The sequence below is a fragment of the Cyprinodon tularosa genome, unplaced genomic scaffold, assembly GCF_016077235.1.
Source record: "Cyprinodon tularosa strain WSP-4 unplaced genomic scaffold, ASM1607723v1 ctg293, whole genome shotgun sequence".
Lineage (NCBI taxonomy): Eukaryota > Metazoa > Chordata > Actinopteri > Cyprinodontiformes > Cyprinodontidae > Cyprinodon > Cyprinodon tularosa.
Genome location: NW_024039000.1, coordinates 400,876 through 417,993, shown reverse-complemented (window position 1 = coordinate 417,993; position 17,118 = coordinate 400,876). Strand labels below are relative to the sequence as shown.

Sequence of the window (17,118 nt, the reverse complement as noted above, 5' to 3'; positions counted from 1 at the left end):
CATAAAAAAATAGTAATATAAATATATGATTGTATATTTACAGTTCTAACATTAATTTCTTTTTTCTATTTTATTTTATTTATAAATAAAATAACCCATTTTACCCAACATTCAGCAGTCTAATGGCAGTGGGGAAGAAACTGTTGCAGAATCTGCTGGACCTGCATCCAATGCTTCAAAGTCTCTTCCTAGCGGGCAACAGTGAGAAAAGTCCATGGCGGGGGTGTGAGGGGTCACTGATGATGCTACGGGCTCAGGACACGCAGCGCTGGGATGAAATGTCTTTAATGGAGGAAAGAGGAGAGCCGGTGATCCTCTCTGCTGTTTTTTCTACTTTTCTCACCTTCTTCCTGTCATTGTTGTCTCTGATGAGGCCCACCTTACATTTGCAAACTTCTCGATGTGATTGGTGGTGAACCTGGGGACGCAGTCAGGAAGTAGCCCTGAGGAGAGCATGTGCTAAGGGTGATGACATCAGCAGTGTTCTGTCCGACCAGGACTGATTGAGGTCTGTTGGGGAGGAAGTCTACGGGTCTCTGCCAATTGCAGAGGGGTGTATTGAATCCCAGCTTTTCCAGTTTGCCAATCAGATGCTCTGGGATGATGGTGTTTAAAGCTGAATTGAAGTCCAGGAACAGCATCTGCACGTGGGTGTTGTTCTCCAGGTGTGCCAGGCTCAGGTGAAGAGCAGCAGAGATGGCGTCCTTAGTGGAGCGTTTCCGTTGGTAGATGAACTGGAACGGGTCGAATGTTGGCGGAAGACTGGAGACGACTTGTTCTTTAACCAGCCTTTCGAAGCACTTCATCATGATTGGAGTCAGTGCGACAAGCTGGTAATCATTGAGTGAGTTGACCTGAGGCTTCTTTGGAACCGGAATAATGGTGGCATACTTGAAGCATGCTGGCACTACGGATCGGTTCAGCGAGGTGTTGAAGATGTCTGTGAGGACAGCAGCCAGCTGACCTGCACACTCCTTATACACCCGCCCAGGTATGTTATCAGGCCCTGGGGCCTTACCCGCATTGACTCTACTCAGAGTTTCCCTCACTTCAGCTACTAGAGCTGAAGTGAGGAATAATAATATTATATGTATTAACAATAATACATAAAAGATACATCGTTTGACTTAGTCTTAATACGCCACTAATTTTAAGTTAAAAAGAATGGAAAAGAACTGTGAAAAGTGAAGCTCTGAACTCAGTACTTTCACTGTAAAACAGCTGTCTAAGATAATCCTAGCACTTAAATACACATGAGGAAACTAGTCTTAGCAGACATATCTACTTCCACACTTTTACCACCTCTCACTTGTGATCTCTTTCTTTTATCTCTTGAAGAGCAGTTCCCAAATAAGATGAAAAGTTAGACTTTGCACTGCCCTTTTACATTCATGAAACTGCACTGAGGGAAATGATGAAGAAGGGAAAGAAGGCAGAATCCTTCAGGATTATATTAAGGGGTTGTGAAACTATCCAAAGAAAAGGCATCCAACATTATTTCTGTGATACAGTATATGCGTTTGTGACTAAAAGCAGAATATCATAAACGAATCAGGAACACCTTTTGAAAATAAGGGGAACTTATGCTTTAAAAATGAGAAATCTAAACAGCTAAAGTATAAATGACAAAGGACTTGAGATATAACAAAATCAAAAAAATTTTGGAATTATCAACCGACCTCAAATACTTGACAGTCGTGAAACAAGCAGTGCCCTCCAGGTAACAGTCAACTCAAATGGGATACTTTTATATTATTTCTAAGGATATCATTTCTCAGCAAAAGCTATATTTGAACCTTGGTTCTGGGTGTTAAAACAAAGCTAGCATGTGTTGTGGGTGAAAACAGGCACAACAAAAATACACTAAAACAATGTGCATGTTAGTGAAACATTGCTGTTTTGTGAGATTTGAACACTAAATAGGAGAGAAAACCTTTAAAAGGCATATAATTACCCCTCTTCAAAGCTTTAACATGTGAAAAACTAACACGACTTTACGGTAGACAGACAGAAAACAAATAAGTATCCTATCTGTCTTGTCATGTAACCACTTAATCCACTACTAGATCCATGTAAGAGCACAGACAAAGCCATTGTGAGTGTGTCTGTAGGTATAAGTACATTTTGGCTCAGTCTGTTCCCATAAAGAAAAGGGAGGGGAATGTCTGAGGAATTGAGTTGAGGCAGTTTGGGGTTAAACAGAAGGTGCTGTTTGCAAAATGATGGGGTGTGAACTGACCTAAAATGAAAGGAAGTAGGACAAGTAAAGCTCTGCTCATTTTCAGAGAAGAATTAGAAAATCTAAGGGAAACCTATAGACTTTAAGGAGTCTTCTCACAGTTTGTTTAGATCCAATATTGATATTGGAATTCGGTCCAATATTAACCAAAAAAAGAGATTTGTCACCCTGCATCTAAAATCTCCGATATCAGCAGGCTGATAGAGACACCACTTCTTTTCACTTCTAATTCAAGTTTATAGAACCCAGTCAGTTGTTTTTATACCTGTTGTTGACTCTTTGACTAATATCACTTTATCAACCTTTTTCTTTTCTTTTTTACATTTAACAATACAAAGTGATTAATAAAAGTTTGTATTACTCATTCTGATACTGTATTGGGTCATTACTCAAAGCTGTAATATTAACATTGTGTCGGAAATAAAAAATATTTACTGGAACACCCCTGGAAGACATCACTATACATGTCCGTTAAATAGAGAGAAGATCGCTAACCAAATTTTAAAAACTATGCCTTTAGACTTATTTTATTAATACCTGTGTATCAAGACTCAGCGTCTACATTGTTGTAGGTATTGCCAGTGTAAATCTATCGTACCTAAAATTACATAAGTGATACTTTTACTGTCCCTAAAACTCCTTCCTATGTAAGTTGAAGTGTGTGAAATCAAATGCAAGATTTGTCAATTTAACAAATACTATTCAGACCTACTTTATTTTTTTATCAATTCATTAAAATTATTAGTTCCCCGAAACAATCGATTTGCTCTAATTTACTAAGTTGGCAGTGATGGCAGCATACAGCAAAGGTAATAAAATGTTTCCCGCATTGAACTTGCATTCTGTAGTTTATGCAGGTATATGCCATTTACATTCATGACCTTGTCACAACAGAGAAGAGTGAAGTCATGACAGATACTTGACATTACATTACCCCCCTTTAACCATCTTTCTCTCCATCACACCTTCCTGATCTTTCAATCCTTTTCCATCTTTCATCCCTTTGCTCTTAACCTTACTCATCTTTCTTTTGACCTTTTCTTTCTTCTTCTTTCTTTCTTTCTTCTTCTGTGTGATCTTTTAACTGTTAGTGTGCATGACCGAGTCTTGAGGGCCTCAAATCAGAATTTGTAATGGCGCGATTTCAATGCCTGCTCCATTACTTTAGCATAAACTCACAGATGGATTAAACTATTCCTGACCTGTGTAGGGGAGGACTGTTCAGTGCTGCTATCGGCCACAAGTAAATATCACCGTCATGATCATTTATTTCCTCTGCATTCCCTCAATCAATTAAAACAGTCACATAAATGTACAGAAATCATTTTGTGTCAAAGTAATGGGTTCCTTTTAGTTATGTATCTTAAATATATTTAGATTGTCGACTAAAACTAGGAAAAGACCAAAAAATGTGGAAACCTTTTGGGAAAATAGGAAATTTTTCAATGTATTATAAAAAAAAAAAGAGTGTTTATAATTGTATATAATAAGCAGTGCGTTTTCAGTGTGTGATACCTTGTGCAGGACAAGATTGTGGCCCAGCCTGTCAAATATACAGCATCTAGTGACACTGTTCATGCTCAGCATGACTTCCCCCAGATTTTCCCACAGGACTTGTGCTACTTCACACTGACAACCACTTTGGAGCCATCAGCAGACAAACCTGAGCATGCACCATGACAGGTGACTGTGTAGCACATGCAGTACAATCAGAAACACTTCTCACAAACATGCATACTCGTGTGCAAAGCCTTGCACAAGCACAAAACCTGAATGCAAATCCTAACAGAAGCACATGCTCAAACATGTAGCTAAATCAGATTTTTTCACAAAGGATCTTTATTTTACAATGCATATGTTAAAACAATTAAGCACCTATAGTAACAAAAATTAGGTCTGTTTTCTGCCTGAAATATCTTGTTTTATTTATTATGGGAATATGCTTACCCACCCTATCCCCAAATCATAAAACAAACACCCTTGCAATATGTCTGCAATATATTAACACAAAAAATTTTGTAAACCATCTGTTTTCTAAAAATGTAAGATGATTAGCCACTTACACTCCTTTTATTGGCAAAAATTGGCAGCAGAAACAATTTAACCCCTAAAGCCCAGAGGGTTTAAGGATAAATTTCCGCCTGAAATTACATATCTGATTAAATCAAGTGTAGCTTCAAAGTTCTAAAAAGTATTTTTATGACACAAATTCATCAGGCTCTTGTAGGTTTTTGAAAGCTGAAACCCGACTCCACCCCTTCTGTTTAAGGTTTTTTTTATTATTATTTCTTTGTAGAAGAAAAAACAACGTTGAACAAAGGGGGTGGACTTAGGTTTCAGCTTTCAAAAACCTGCAATGCAGCAATAGAGTTGATTCCTTACCGGTATCATCGCAAACCCCACCCCCCATACAGGGGACCAAAACATCTCGCCTGGTCAGCAAGGCCAACAATTCCCCCTAATGACTTCCCTTTCAGAGGCATAGACCAGTACCCGGTACTGCAGGCTAACAAAGAACCCAAACAACTCCCCATTCCTAAGGGGTGGTCCTGTTCTTTCGATTTAATTTGCATGTTTTCTAAGACTAAAACTTTGTTTTTGGCCACTTTATAAAGCCTCAAACTGAATGCTAATTCTGACATTTTGAATATAAAAAGGAAATGGATGGAAAGCGAAATGTCTTCAAACTTGGAAATAAAGTCCAGTGGATTGTTTTTTAACTTTTTTGGAATGACTATGACCTGGATGAATAAGAATCTTTCCCAGCAAAGCGAGCATCATTATTTAAATATGGAAGCTTTTTAAATTATTTTATAAAACATAAACATCTAAATTATCCAAGCGGGATTAATTTCAGAACACAATCATACATACTTCCAATTCAGTTTTAATCTATCCAACCAGGATGAAGTTCTGTTTGAATTTGTCTATGAAGAAAATAATAGCACTTTGTAAAATACCATGATGAGGAGCATTGATAGGTAGAAATATTGAGCAATTTACAATTCATAGTATTTGTTTTTATTGTTTTATGATCATTGTTACCTCTTTTCTCTCTGTCTTAGTAAACAGTGGAGGCTGTGGGTAATCATCTACACAACACAACATAACCTGAATAACTCCAGTCATGTTAGCTCTCTGCTGGCATTAATCAGAGCCTAGCGTATTAATGAGAGCGCGGCAGCTAGCTAATTACACCCATAGATTCTGCAGCAGCCCATTAAATATACAAATGACAGAATTAAAGAGCCCAGCCTCTTCTGATTAATCTTTAAATGGGGAAAAACTAATGATGTCTGTGCAAACTTTCCCTTCACACGTTTCTCCCCCTCTCCTCTCAACGTCAGTGCATAGCAATCAATCATATTAATTAAGGAAAATAATTTGTATCATTTAACATTTCCCTCTTTCCTGCTCACTTGCTGCAGTGCAGTGCACTGTATTAGACGTGTCTGGAAATTATCCAAGTCTATTTGTTCTTACTTTTATTTGTTTTTCTTTTTTTCTAAAATATGGGTGTAATGTTTCATCCAACTTCATTAACTTCTGATAGAAGAAATACATCTGGATTAGCAAAAAATATAAGCAGGACATCTTCCCCATTCCAATTAACCCACTTCATGCCTAAAATGTGAAAAATTACTATGAAGAAGAGAGAGAACTATCTCTATATAAATACATTATTTTACAAAGAACAACATATGTCACTCTTAACCGAGACGCACAAGGTCATTAATTCAAATGTAAACATAAGGAACAGGAAGTAATACAGAAGCATTATAGGTAAGATGAATGAACTAACAAGCTTTTATGGAAACAGGCACTTAGGGGTTCTTCATATCACAGCATGATTACATACTGTTCTGTTTCATCTAAAGTAAGATTCAGTGTAGCCAATGCTGACCTCAAGTACCTTTATTAGGCACTAAGAAACATCTTTAAACTTAAGTGAACAGATTGAATTTATGGAAACATGCACTCTGATGGCAGTAATTGCACATAGAAAATAACCTATTTGACCAAAAATAATTTTCCTAAAGTGACCATTAAACAACAGGTGAAAGGGTAAAAATTATAAAATTTTAGATGGTAAAATTAGTTTTACCTTATATAGGTTTTTGCCATGCACAATATTGACCCTGCTCAAGGATGCGCACTTAACATATTTAGGAAATCTACCTGCATTAGGAGCCAATACAAATAATAGATGAATAACTACCGTGGGACAGAGGACAATGTTGGCAGAGCAAAAGGTAAATTACTGCTCCACAAAAAAATTCAAAGGGATCAATGATACTTGTGGACAAATTTTTGGTGAATAAAAAACCAATTAGGAAATAAAAAAGGCTTAACTTACATAAAGTAAAAACATTATTGAAGGTCAAGATAAAAGTCAAAAAATTACAGAAATTTATTAACTATGAAAAGTTTCAGTTGCGGAGTTATCATTGCTTGAGTTACAAGGTTTCCACAAGATATCAACGATTGACGAGTCTCTCCTCTGTGATCAATTGACTCTCAAGGGGGCATTACAGTGCATTACATTCATAATCCAATTTGGCTTTGATTTGTTCGCTCTTCCGTGCGCTTCTATGGGAATAATTGTCTGCAGATGATGCTATTAGTATTGACGGTTGTAAAAGGGCGACGGTTTGAGGACCGCCGACACATTGATGGTCCAGAATAGATCCGGTCTGAAAGTGATTGTCTGATCCATTACCCTTTATGGAGGAGGAGACTGGTTGGGGCAAAGAAGCATGTCTCAATAACAAAAATCATCATGCATTTGTTGCCAGTGTTCAAAGAAACTTCAAAACTTGGTCCTGTAAGGACAGGGAGGAGATCTGATACGTGATCTGTTGATCTGGGATTAAAGAAGTAAGATTAACGAGTAATGTGATAAATAATTAAATATACTTTAGGAAGACAAATTCATTTCAGAAAGTGAATTTAAAACAAAACAACATAAGTGTGTGATATAAATCCCATCTTGGAATCTGCAGTACAAAACAAATAATAAAATAAATTGTGGACAGCATTGGTTAAAAATATACTGCTGTTTATCAAAAGTAATGCTTTTATATTATAACTATGATTCTTTTGCTGTCAGAAAGCTCTGTTTGATAGATATTGACTGCTGTGTTTTATTGATTAGAGATAAATAATTAATTCCACAAAATAGAATTGACAAGAGTTTCAGAAAACCTGCTTCACAAAAAGAAACTTATATTGTTCAGATTTTGAACATGCTTTTTAACATCTTCACATCACTTAACCCTTGAAACGTGTCTTATTTTTTTCTTTACGAACAAACATAATTGATGATACTTAGTTTTCACTAAAGAGTGAAGCAATCTCCAGTGGCATCAAAGAGCTTTGCATGCTAAAATCCTACTGATTAGTATCAGCAGTCATTAATTATGAGCGTCAGACTGGGTGATGTTCTCAGATGAAGCAGAACATGTTTGGCTGTGCAGCTCAACCCTCTAATGATGCTGGTAAACAGAAAGATAATTGTCCTTTAGGATTGACTGGGGAAGTCATTCTAAAGGAATGTTTCTTTCTATATTTCAGAGTCTGCATGGTAAAAGCTGAACACGAAGATACGTGTATATGTATATAAAGAAGCACACAGGGTTTACAGTGATGTAAAACTGGACAGAAAAAAGGGATATTCGGGTCAAGCTTTAAATCAGTGGTGCAAAATGAATTAATTTCTTTTTGTTCTACCGATGCATGTGTGGATGAGCACTATGTCAAAGCAAATGAGAACATACATAAATATTTCCAGGTTCTCTTAAGATCAGATAAAGTTAAAAATAAAGAAAAGAAAAACAACAAAAAACCCTCATTTATTAATAACATAATATAAACAGACATATGTTCTTACCTGTAAAGTCAGTGTTGCTGGGAAGAGTATCACTGGGGAACTGATAGAAACCATTCCCTATGAATCTGGTCCCTCTTACAACTGGTTCTTGTGGGTCAGAGAGCGAAACATCTGTCCTTTCCACCTGAAAAAGAACAATATATACAAACAGCGACATAACCATGTATTATAGTGCATGAAATTCATTACAGACATTGAGATGTTACTGCTAATTAAGTAATGGTTCATGTACACTACTAAGAATAGTGGTTTGAACACATTAATTAGCAATATTCAGTTTAACACAGACCAAAATCACCCTTACATTACAAAAGGCATTTATTATTTATTTTATGTTTTAAGTCACAATAAAATGCTGCATAATATAAAATATATTTTACTATAGGCGAATATAGTCAAAGAACATCCTAAAAATACTGTTGAAAATTTAGCCCCTTTTCCACTGCTGCTCAAAAGCCCAAGGCTTTGCTTTTCAATACAGAATTACCTGACTAATCTTAGGTTTCTCAAGCCATTCAGTACTTTGCTCTGCTTAGTCGGGCTTCTGGAGTGGGCACGGTTCCAAGGAGTATAGGTGGTGGACTGTCTGGCTTCTTTTTTTGCCAAGTCTGCCCATCCCATTATCTTTAAATCTGTGTTTTGTTTTGTTACAGCCAACAAACACACACAGTTTTTGCAGTTCGTTTACAGGTGTCTAATTTCTTAAACGCATATGTTATGATTTTGGCAATGATGACTGACTTAATGGATCATTCCATTCACCTGCCTATCTCCACCCATCTTCTCATCACCTCTAATCTCTATCAATCTCCATTTAACCTGCCTGCTTCCAGTCATCAGGATCATCAAGATTATTTGAGTCTTTAGTGAGAGTTCTCTAGCATACCTGATTGTTAATTTGACTCCTGCTGGATTATGCCTATGGACGAACACTGGAACCGCTTCCTGACATAAACCTGGATTTCCCTTTGGTACCTCTTCGGATCTCTGATTTTCTGGCCCGGACTCCTGTGAAGCTCTTCAACACCGGCTTAGGCTTTGCCATCTGGATTGTCCTGCCTTCCTTCATCTGTTTAGATTTCATCTAATGTTCTGCCAATTCTGAAGACTTCAAGGACTCAGCGTCTGGAACTCTCTGGGTAGCTTTCACTGCGTTGTGTTTTGCAGCCGTCCTGCTGGAAACTACTTCTTCCTCTGGGCATGGACTGAACTTTAAGACCAGGTTAGTGACTTACACATTCATAATCATACTTCTCCAGATTAACATGGTCACTAGGCTGTGTTTTACTCCATAGCTGGTCATTGCAGATCAGTCATTTTCAAATAAACGCCCTTTGAAATATCTTACTGTCTGTCTGCCTGAATACTCTGTCCTCTTTTCTCAGTCTTGACAGCATGATGGAACAGAAGAGGAGAATCTATGACTCTTGGAGGTATTATGGGCTCCTGGCTATTTCAAGCATTTTTGCGGAGGACATTTAGCAGGAGTTTTAGTCGGTGATGCACTATGATGCACTTTTTAGCCAGACTGACCAACATAAATGTTCTGCACATGACAAAGCAAGTGTGGGAAAAGCTCAAGAAAATAAAGCTGGACTATAAGAGGCTGAAGGACCAAAACAGTCATGGTGGATCAGACCGCCAGACTATATTAATATAGTAATAAACTAAAATGTCTTGAAATTTTTACAGATGTCCATTGACATTGAATAGATTAATAAATTAAACTCTGTAAAATGAGCAAAGGTTGTGGCTACAGTTAACTTATCTCTTGTCTCCTCAAAAGCTATACTGTATGTAAAGTTAAATTTATGCTAACTTAGATATGTTATACTGGCCGGGCAACTATAGTTTCTGTTATATTGCAAGTTTGATTAAAGCAGACAGACGTTTTAGGTAATCTAGGAGCTGCAAGTGAACTATAGTTAACACAAAACACCTCGGCAGCTACACATGAATGCTAAATGATAAAACGAACTGAAACTATTTATCAGGATAAGACAAAATAAAAATAATATGCCGCACATAATTCAGAACAACTTTAACCTAGATTTTCATACACAAAATAGCCATTGCTAGGGGAACCACTGCAGGGATTGGGACGCAAACTCCCAATGTCTTTATTTGGTGACATAAAATGCTGCTCTGTTTATCTGCACATTACTATTACAAGGACATTTGATTTGAATTGGCATCAATATTAATACAACCAAAATGCATGCACACATAAAAATGTCTGCAATTTATTTCTGCATAAAATGATAGTTAGGTTGTTTGTATGAGTTTGAAATGGATTGTCAAATGTAGTTTTACAGAGACTTAGTTTTTGTCAAGGAAAAAACAGACCTATATGCTACTTATACACTTGGAATTCCTGTTATGCTGTGCATCTATCCTGACATTGTATTAATTTCTGTTCCAGACTGAAGATACACCACCACCAACAACCACCCAGAAACAATGACAGGCCAGCTATACAAGCTTCCTTAATTGCCCACACCAAATACAAAGCTGACTCTCAGGACAAAAAACTATGCCTTTTTCACCTTAACCCATTTAGGCCGGGAAAGCATTACCGCATTTCTACCATTCAAGCCGGGGGCGCTGTTGCGTAATTCTACCATTGACGCCGGGAGAGCATATAAGTCAAGCAAGAAGAAAGAAGTTTTTTTCAAGCAAACATGGAGGAGTTTGACAGAGAAGAGATGTCGGAAGGCAGTGATTTTGAGGAGTGTGTCGGCTTTGATGACGGTATAGATGAAAATGATGACTTTGAACGCGCTGAACCAATCGAACTACCACCGCAATGCACGGAGTGTTTTCAACCGCACACCTGGAGTGAAAGTTGATTTGCCTGCAGACACCACACCGCTGCAGGCATTTGAGCATATTTTTAATGAAGAACTTTGGATGCATCTTGTTACCGAGACGAATAGGTACAGTGACCAAACAAACCAAACTCCAACAAGAGCAAAGATGGCAAAGTGGTCACCCGTGACTGTGACGGAGATGAAGACATTTATTGGGCTGTGTATGGGCATAGGACTTCTTGTGTTGCCAGTAGGCTACGAAGAGATTATTGGCGACAGAGTAAACCTCTCTTCAGGACGCAGTTCCCCCAAAATATGTCCCGGGACAGATTTGTGGCCATCTGGAGGTAAGTTGTATGCAATTTATAACACAGACATATGCATTATTATGCATAATAATACTGTTAATAAGTAATCATCAGATAGTTATTTATGTAATGTTTGTTCTTTATTTTAAAAACGTTTTATATTGCACATTCTCAATGAAGACATGATCACATATGGAAAAAATAAAGGTTGAATTTTTTATTTTTTTATTACTGCTTTTCACTTTTTTTTTTTGGAAGAATTTCAAAGATAAAATATATTTTGAGTTCTATCTGCTACAGAAGCTGAGATATCAATAATTTACTAGGCGTTGACACAGTTGCTGAATTTACAGAAAAACTTCAGGTTTTAGGGGTATTTTTTAAAATCGGCCATAGGTTTTTAAGGTGTTTTTTCCAGGCGTTTTAGGCCTAAATGGGTTAAATACTGTACCTTTATATAACTCAGTTGGAGTTTTTTTTTTTTTAAACAACATTGATCTCAATTCTATTTATTTTATTATTCTATGTGAACTAGCTTTAAACAGCCAGCACTTGTGTAAAGTTCATAAGACATTTTATTTAATTTATTTGTTTCCTTTGTCAGGTGTATTTTATTTGTTTTAATGTTCAAAATAAATATGCAAATATTTTTAGAACATCTTCCATGTCTGCATGTGTTCCTTGAAATTGTGTTTTTTTTTTATCAAAAAGATGAGAGAAAATGTTGAAATGCGTAATAATTTTAGGAAATGTTAAATATTATCTGCTGACAAAAAAGTAAAAGGTTAAAATTATGTCCTGACTAAAACTAGAATAAAATGTTGACAGTTTTTCTTGACTAAAACTATACGAATAAAATTATGTTTTCTTGGACTAAAATAAAGACTAAAATGCTCTGGCTTATAGTCGACTAAAACTAGACTAAATAAAAATGGGATGATGTCGACTAAATATGATAAAAACTAAAAAGCGATTCTGAAACTGGACTAAAACTAAAACTAAATTTAAAAATGGCTGCTAAAATTAACACTACCATAAAGAATACATTATGAATGGAATATCTTCAGAACAGCTCCAAATGACACAAAACTAATATGGGTGAGTAGAACATGGTGTAATAACATAAAATCAAGGGCCCAATTAAAAAAAAAACGGTGTTCCCCTTTAATTTTGATAAGGACTTCCCATTTAAAACCCATGTCAAAGAGCTTTCTAGAATTGTTTTCTTTCAAATACAGAATATCGCAACAACTAAAAAGGCTGATCCAAAATGCGACCAGTTTTGATAACAATAAAAAAGAGAGGTATTAGTTATCTTATCTTAGCTTCCCTTAATCGGCTTACTGTTTAAAATTGTCCTTCTCACAAAACAAAACCCCAAATAAACAAGCTTAATCTTATATCACAGATCTGATTGTTCCATATGTTACGAACAGTGTCGGGCACGTTACTTTGAAAAAGTTATTAGTTATAGTTACTAGTTACTTTTCCCAAAAAGTAACTGAGTTACTAACTGAGTTACTCCACAATAAAAGTAACTAGTTCCAAGTAAAAGTAACTATCCCGTTACTTTTGCATTTCTCGACCCCGTAACCCTCACCACCCGGCCCCCACCTTCTCTCCTTGTGTTTCAAAAGCCAGCTGAATAGAGCGGACGACAAAGACAAGTACCTGCAGAGAGTTTTGCATTTATTGCAACTCAACGTAAATGACATCGGGGGGGAAACGCTATCTCATGGGCCTATAAACCCCTTCAGATAACGTTCCCCCTGCTTAACATGGGGGGAACGGTATCTGATGCGGTGTAAATATCATCAGGCTGCATTACCTCTACTCATGGGTGTGAACTTTTTTAACAGTTTAACTGTTGGGCTCTTTTTGGCATCAAGACAATTATTCTTATTGCCACATTGCCAGAGAGGAAACTGTAAAAAAAAAAAATGTTTTATGTCCTACCCTGCTAAAATAATAATAAAAAAAGTTAAAGTAACTAAATATGATTAAGGAAAAGCCAAAAACTGTTGAATTATTTTTTCAGAGTATGTAGAACCTACAGCCAGGCTTGACTTATGTGGGCGGAGTTTATAGTTCCCGCCCAGATAGTTTAGAATTCTGATGACATCATTACAGACATCAGAATACTACCAAGCATTCAATTTCCGGAATTCTCCTGTAAGGTGTGCATCTCTTGAGTTAACTCCTTGTAATTAGAAAAGTAAAGACTTTTCCACAGAACAAATCTGCCCAGTTATCAGAAAAATAAGCTTTTAGTTTAAAACAAAGCTTTGTGTTTTAATCCAACCAACAATTTTATTGTTTTCCTTAGGAGGCTGACTTGAATCAGCAACTAAGGCTGGAATTGACCAATTCGTCCTTTTTCATTTGCAAATCAGGTGAATTAAACGTTATAGCCGCCATGTCAACCATATCTAAATCAGGTAATACTATGGGAGTTACATCTGGTAGCACAGCTACAAACCCTTCTGGAAATGTGACTTGGGCTCAAGTTCTTACAAGTAAGAAAAAGCCAGAAAATGCTCCAAAAATAGCAGCGGGACCCACTTTGAGTCAAGTTTGTGCTTCTAAGCCTGTGGTGAAGCCATTGCAACCAGCCCCAGCTCGTGTTGAGGGACCAGCTAAAGCTGCAAAGCCTGAAAATCCAGGAAGAAATCCACTTTTACAACTTCAAAGTGAGAAAGCTGTTCATGGAGGACATGGAGCTGACAAAAAGACCGGACGTAATATGATTTCTAAGATTGAGTTTCACAGAGCCTTAAGCTCCAGAGACTGGTTGATCACAGAACTTCAACATCAAAACAGGAGTTTAGCCCAACATATCAATGATCTCACTGCTGAGCTCAACAAATTAGAGGAAGCTCGTCAACATACCAACGAGAAAGCTAGGCAGCTGGAGTCTGAGCTAACTCCTAAAAGGAAAAAGGGTCAGAAGGCTGGGATCTGTTTAAGCTCAAAAGATTTGAGGATCATAGCTTCGCTACAAGAAATCATCAAGTTATCAGGAACAATTAAGAAAAATGTTGCTGTGTCTTTGGATGCAGGGTTTGGATATACCGATGAGAAAGCTAGGCAGCTGGAGTCGGAGCTAACTGCTGAAAGGAAAAAGGTGCAGGAAGCAGAGACCTACTTACGCTCAAAAGATGAGATGATCACAGCACTGCAACAAGAAATCATCAAGTTATCAGAAACAACTAAGAAAAATGTTGCTGTGCCTCAGAAAATGGATGCAGGGTTTGGATATACTGATGAGAAAGCTAGGCAGCTGGAGTCGGAGCTAACTGCTGAAAGGAAAAAGGTGCAGGAAGCAGAGACCTACTTACGCTCAAAAGATGAGATGATCACAGCACTGCAACAAGAAATCATCAAGTTATCAGAAACAACTAAGAAAAATGTTGCTGTGCCTCAGAAAATGGATGCAGGGTTTGGATATACCGATGAGAAAGCTAGGCAGCTGGAGTCGGAGCTAACTGCTGAAAGGAAAAAGGTGCAGGAAGCAGAGACCTACTTACGCTCAAAAGACGAGCTGATCACAGCACTGCAACAAGAAAACATCAAGTTATCAGCAACAATCCAAAGTTTTGTTGCCTTGCCTCAGAAAATGGAGACAGCGCGTCAGAATACCCACGAAAAAACTAGGCAGCTGGAATCTGAGCTAACTGCTCAAAGAAAAAAGGACCAGGAAAATGAAATCTACTTAAAATCTAAAGATGAGAAGATCGCAGCACTTCAACAAGAAAATATTAAATTATTAGAAATCTGCCAGAGACAAGCTGCTGATCTTCACAACATGGAGGCAGTGTGTAAAAATGCCAACGAGAAAGCCTGGCAGCTGGAGTCTGTGCTAAATGCTAATATGCAAAGGGTGCAGGAAGCTGGTTTCTGTATTAACTCAAAAGATCAGGAGATCGCCGCACTTCAACAAGAAAATGCTAAATTATCAAATTACTTGCAGAGACAAGCTGCTGATCTTCACAACATGGAGGTAGTGCGTAGAGATGCCAACGAAAAAGCCTGGCATCTGGAGACTGCGGCAACTGCTTTGAAGCAAAGGTTGCAGGAAGCTGCTATCTGCATAAGCTCAAAAGATAAGGAGATCGCAGCACTTAAACAAGAAAACATCAAATTATCAACAAACCAGAAGACGCATGCTGAGCACGAAACAATGCCAAAATATACCGACGAGGAAGCTAGACAGCTGGAGTCCACGGTAACTGCTCTCAAGCAAAGTGTGGAGGAAGCTGAGATCTGCATGAGCTTAAAAGATGAGGAGATCGCAGCACTTAGTGAGAAGACTGAACTATCAGCTCAATGGTTAAGGAACGCTGAGCTCAAGTTAAGGTTCACAAGAGAGAGGGTAGCAACACTTCAACAAGAAAACACCAAATTATTAGAACAAATTAAGAATCTCACTGTCTTGCCTCAGAAAACGGAGGCAGCTGTTCTTGCTGAGACAGCAAATGCAAAGGAGGCTGAGATCTGCTTAGCCCAACAAGTGCAGGAAACCAGTGAAATCAAGGCTGCAATGGAAAAAATGCAGAAAGATCTGGAGGAACAGCGGCAGCAGTTGGAGGAAGAAAAATCCCATTTTATGTCCAACCAACAACAAAGAGATGAGTGTGAGCAGCTGAAAAAGCAGTTGGAGTTACAGGAAGCTGAGTTAGAGCAGGGGAAAGCTTCTGCAAGAAAAGTCATGGATCTGGAAATTAGTCTGCTTGCTGAGACAGCCAGAACAAAGGAGGCTGAGATCTGCTTAGCTCAGAAAGAGCAGGAAACCAATGACATAAAAGCTGTTTTGCTCAAGATGGAACAAGATGTGAAGAACCAAACACAGGTCTGGGCCCAGGAAAAGTCCAGTCTCCTGACAGAGCAGCAGAACACTCTTAGAGATATGGAAGCAGCTATGAAACACCTTCAGGAGGTTCTGCATTGTGAAAGGCAGCTGTGGCAAACAGAGAAGTCCTGCCTTCAAGAGACAGTGGCAAACGCTAAGAAGGCTCTGACAGAGATGGAGGAGGAGAAGAAAAGATTAACAGAGAGCCTTATGGAGGAGTTCAAAAATCTGCAACAGGAGACTGAAAGATCCCAAGAAAGAAAACCAAAAAATAAATCTTTAAGGAAAAGAATTTTCAACCTCTTTCAATGCCATCAGTCAGAAAAATAATTTCTGCTAAACCTCAAGAAACTGTCCTCCAAACAAACTTAAAACTGAAAAAATATTTACTGAGCCCCAGATCTCAAACCTTATCACCTACACGCTTTACAATTACCCCCCAACACCCCCACCCCCCTTCCCTATAACCGTTACCCTTAACCCTTCCTTTAACCCTTAACTCCCCACACCCATTCACTAAATCCATAATCCAGTCCATAATATTTAGCCCTCACCCTCCATAAAACTCTATGGTTCCCTTTAAATAAAAAAGTACTGCCTCCATACCAGGGTCTTTTTCTAAGGTAGATTCCTACCTTGGTATTGATTAGATCCTGGTAAACAGAGTGGGGCTGCACGGTGGAGCAGTGGTCAGTGCTGTTCCCTTGTAGAAGGAGACCTTTCTGCATGGAGCTGCCATACTCTCCCGTGCCTGTGTGGGTTCTCTCCGGGTGCTCCGGCTAGCCCACCCTTACTTTGTCTTCTTACATCACACTCAAATGTATTTATACAAAAAATATATATTTATTATAAATACAAACATTTATTGATGATACAAACAAAAATTTATTTAAAAAAATTCTAAAAAAAATCCAAAACACCTTTACACATACCTCCATTACACTTCATATATACACACACACACACACGCACATACCCCCCCCCACACACACACACCCACCCACACACACACACACACACAC

At 37.9% G+C, this 17,118-nt stretch overlaps 1 protein-coding gene across 1 annotated transcript in view; it reads right to left on the bottom strand.

Moving 5' to 3' along the window:
* The window catches only part of ush2a (Usher syndrome 2A (autosomal recessive, mild)), a 304,801-nt gene that overhangs the window by 189,388 nt on the left and 98,295 nt on the right, over positions 1–17,118 (bottom strand). Inside the window, exon 29 of the mRNA XM_038291100.1 lies at positions 8,130–8,253. Coding sequence (XP_038147028.1) covers positions 8,130–8,253 — 124 coding nt within the window. The remainder of the gene's footprint in view (positions 1–8,129; positions 8,254–17,118) is intronic.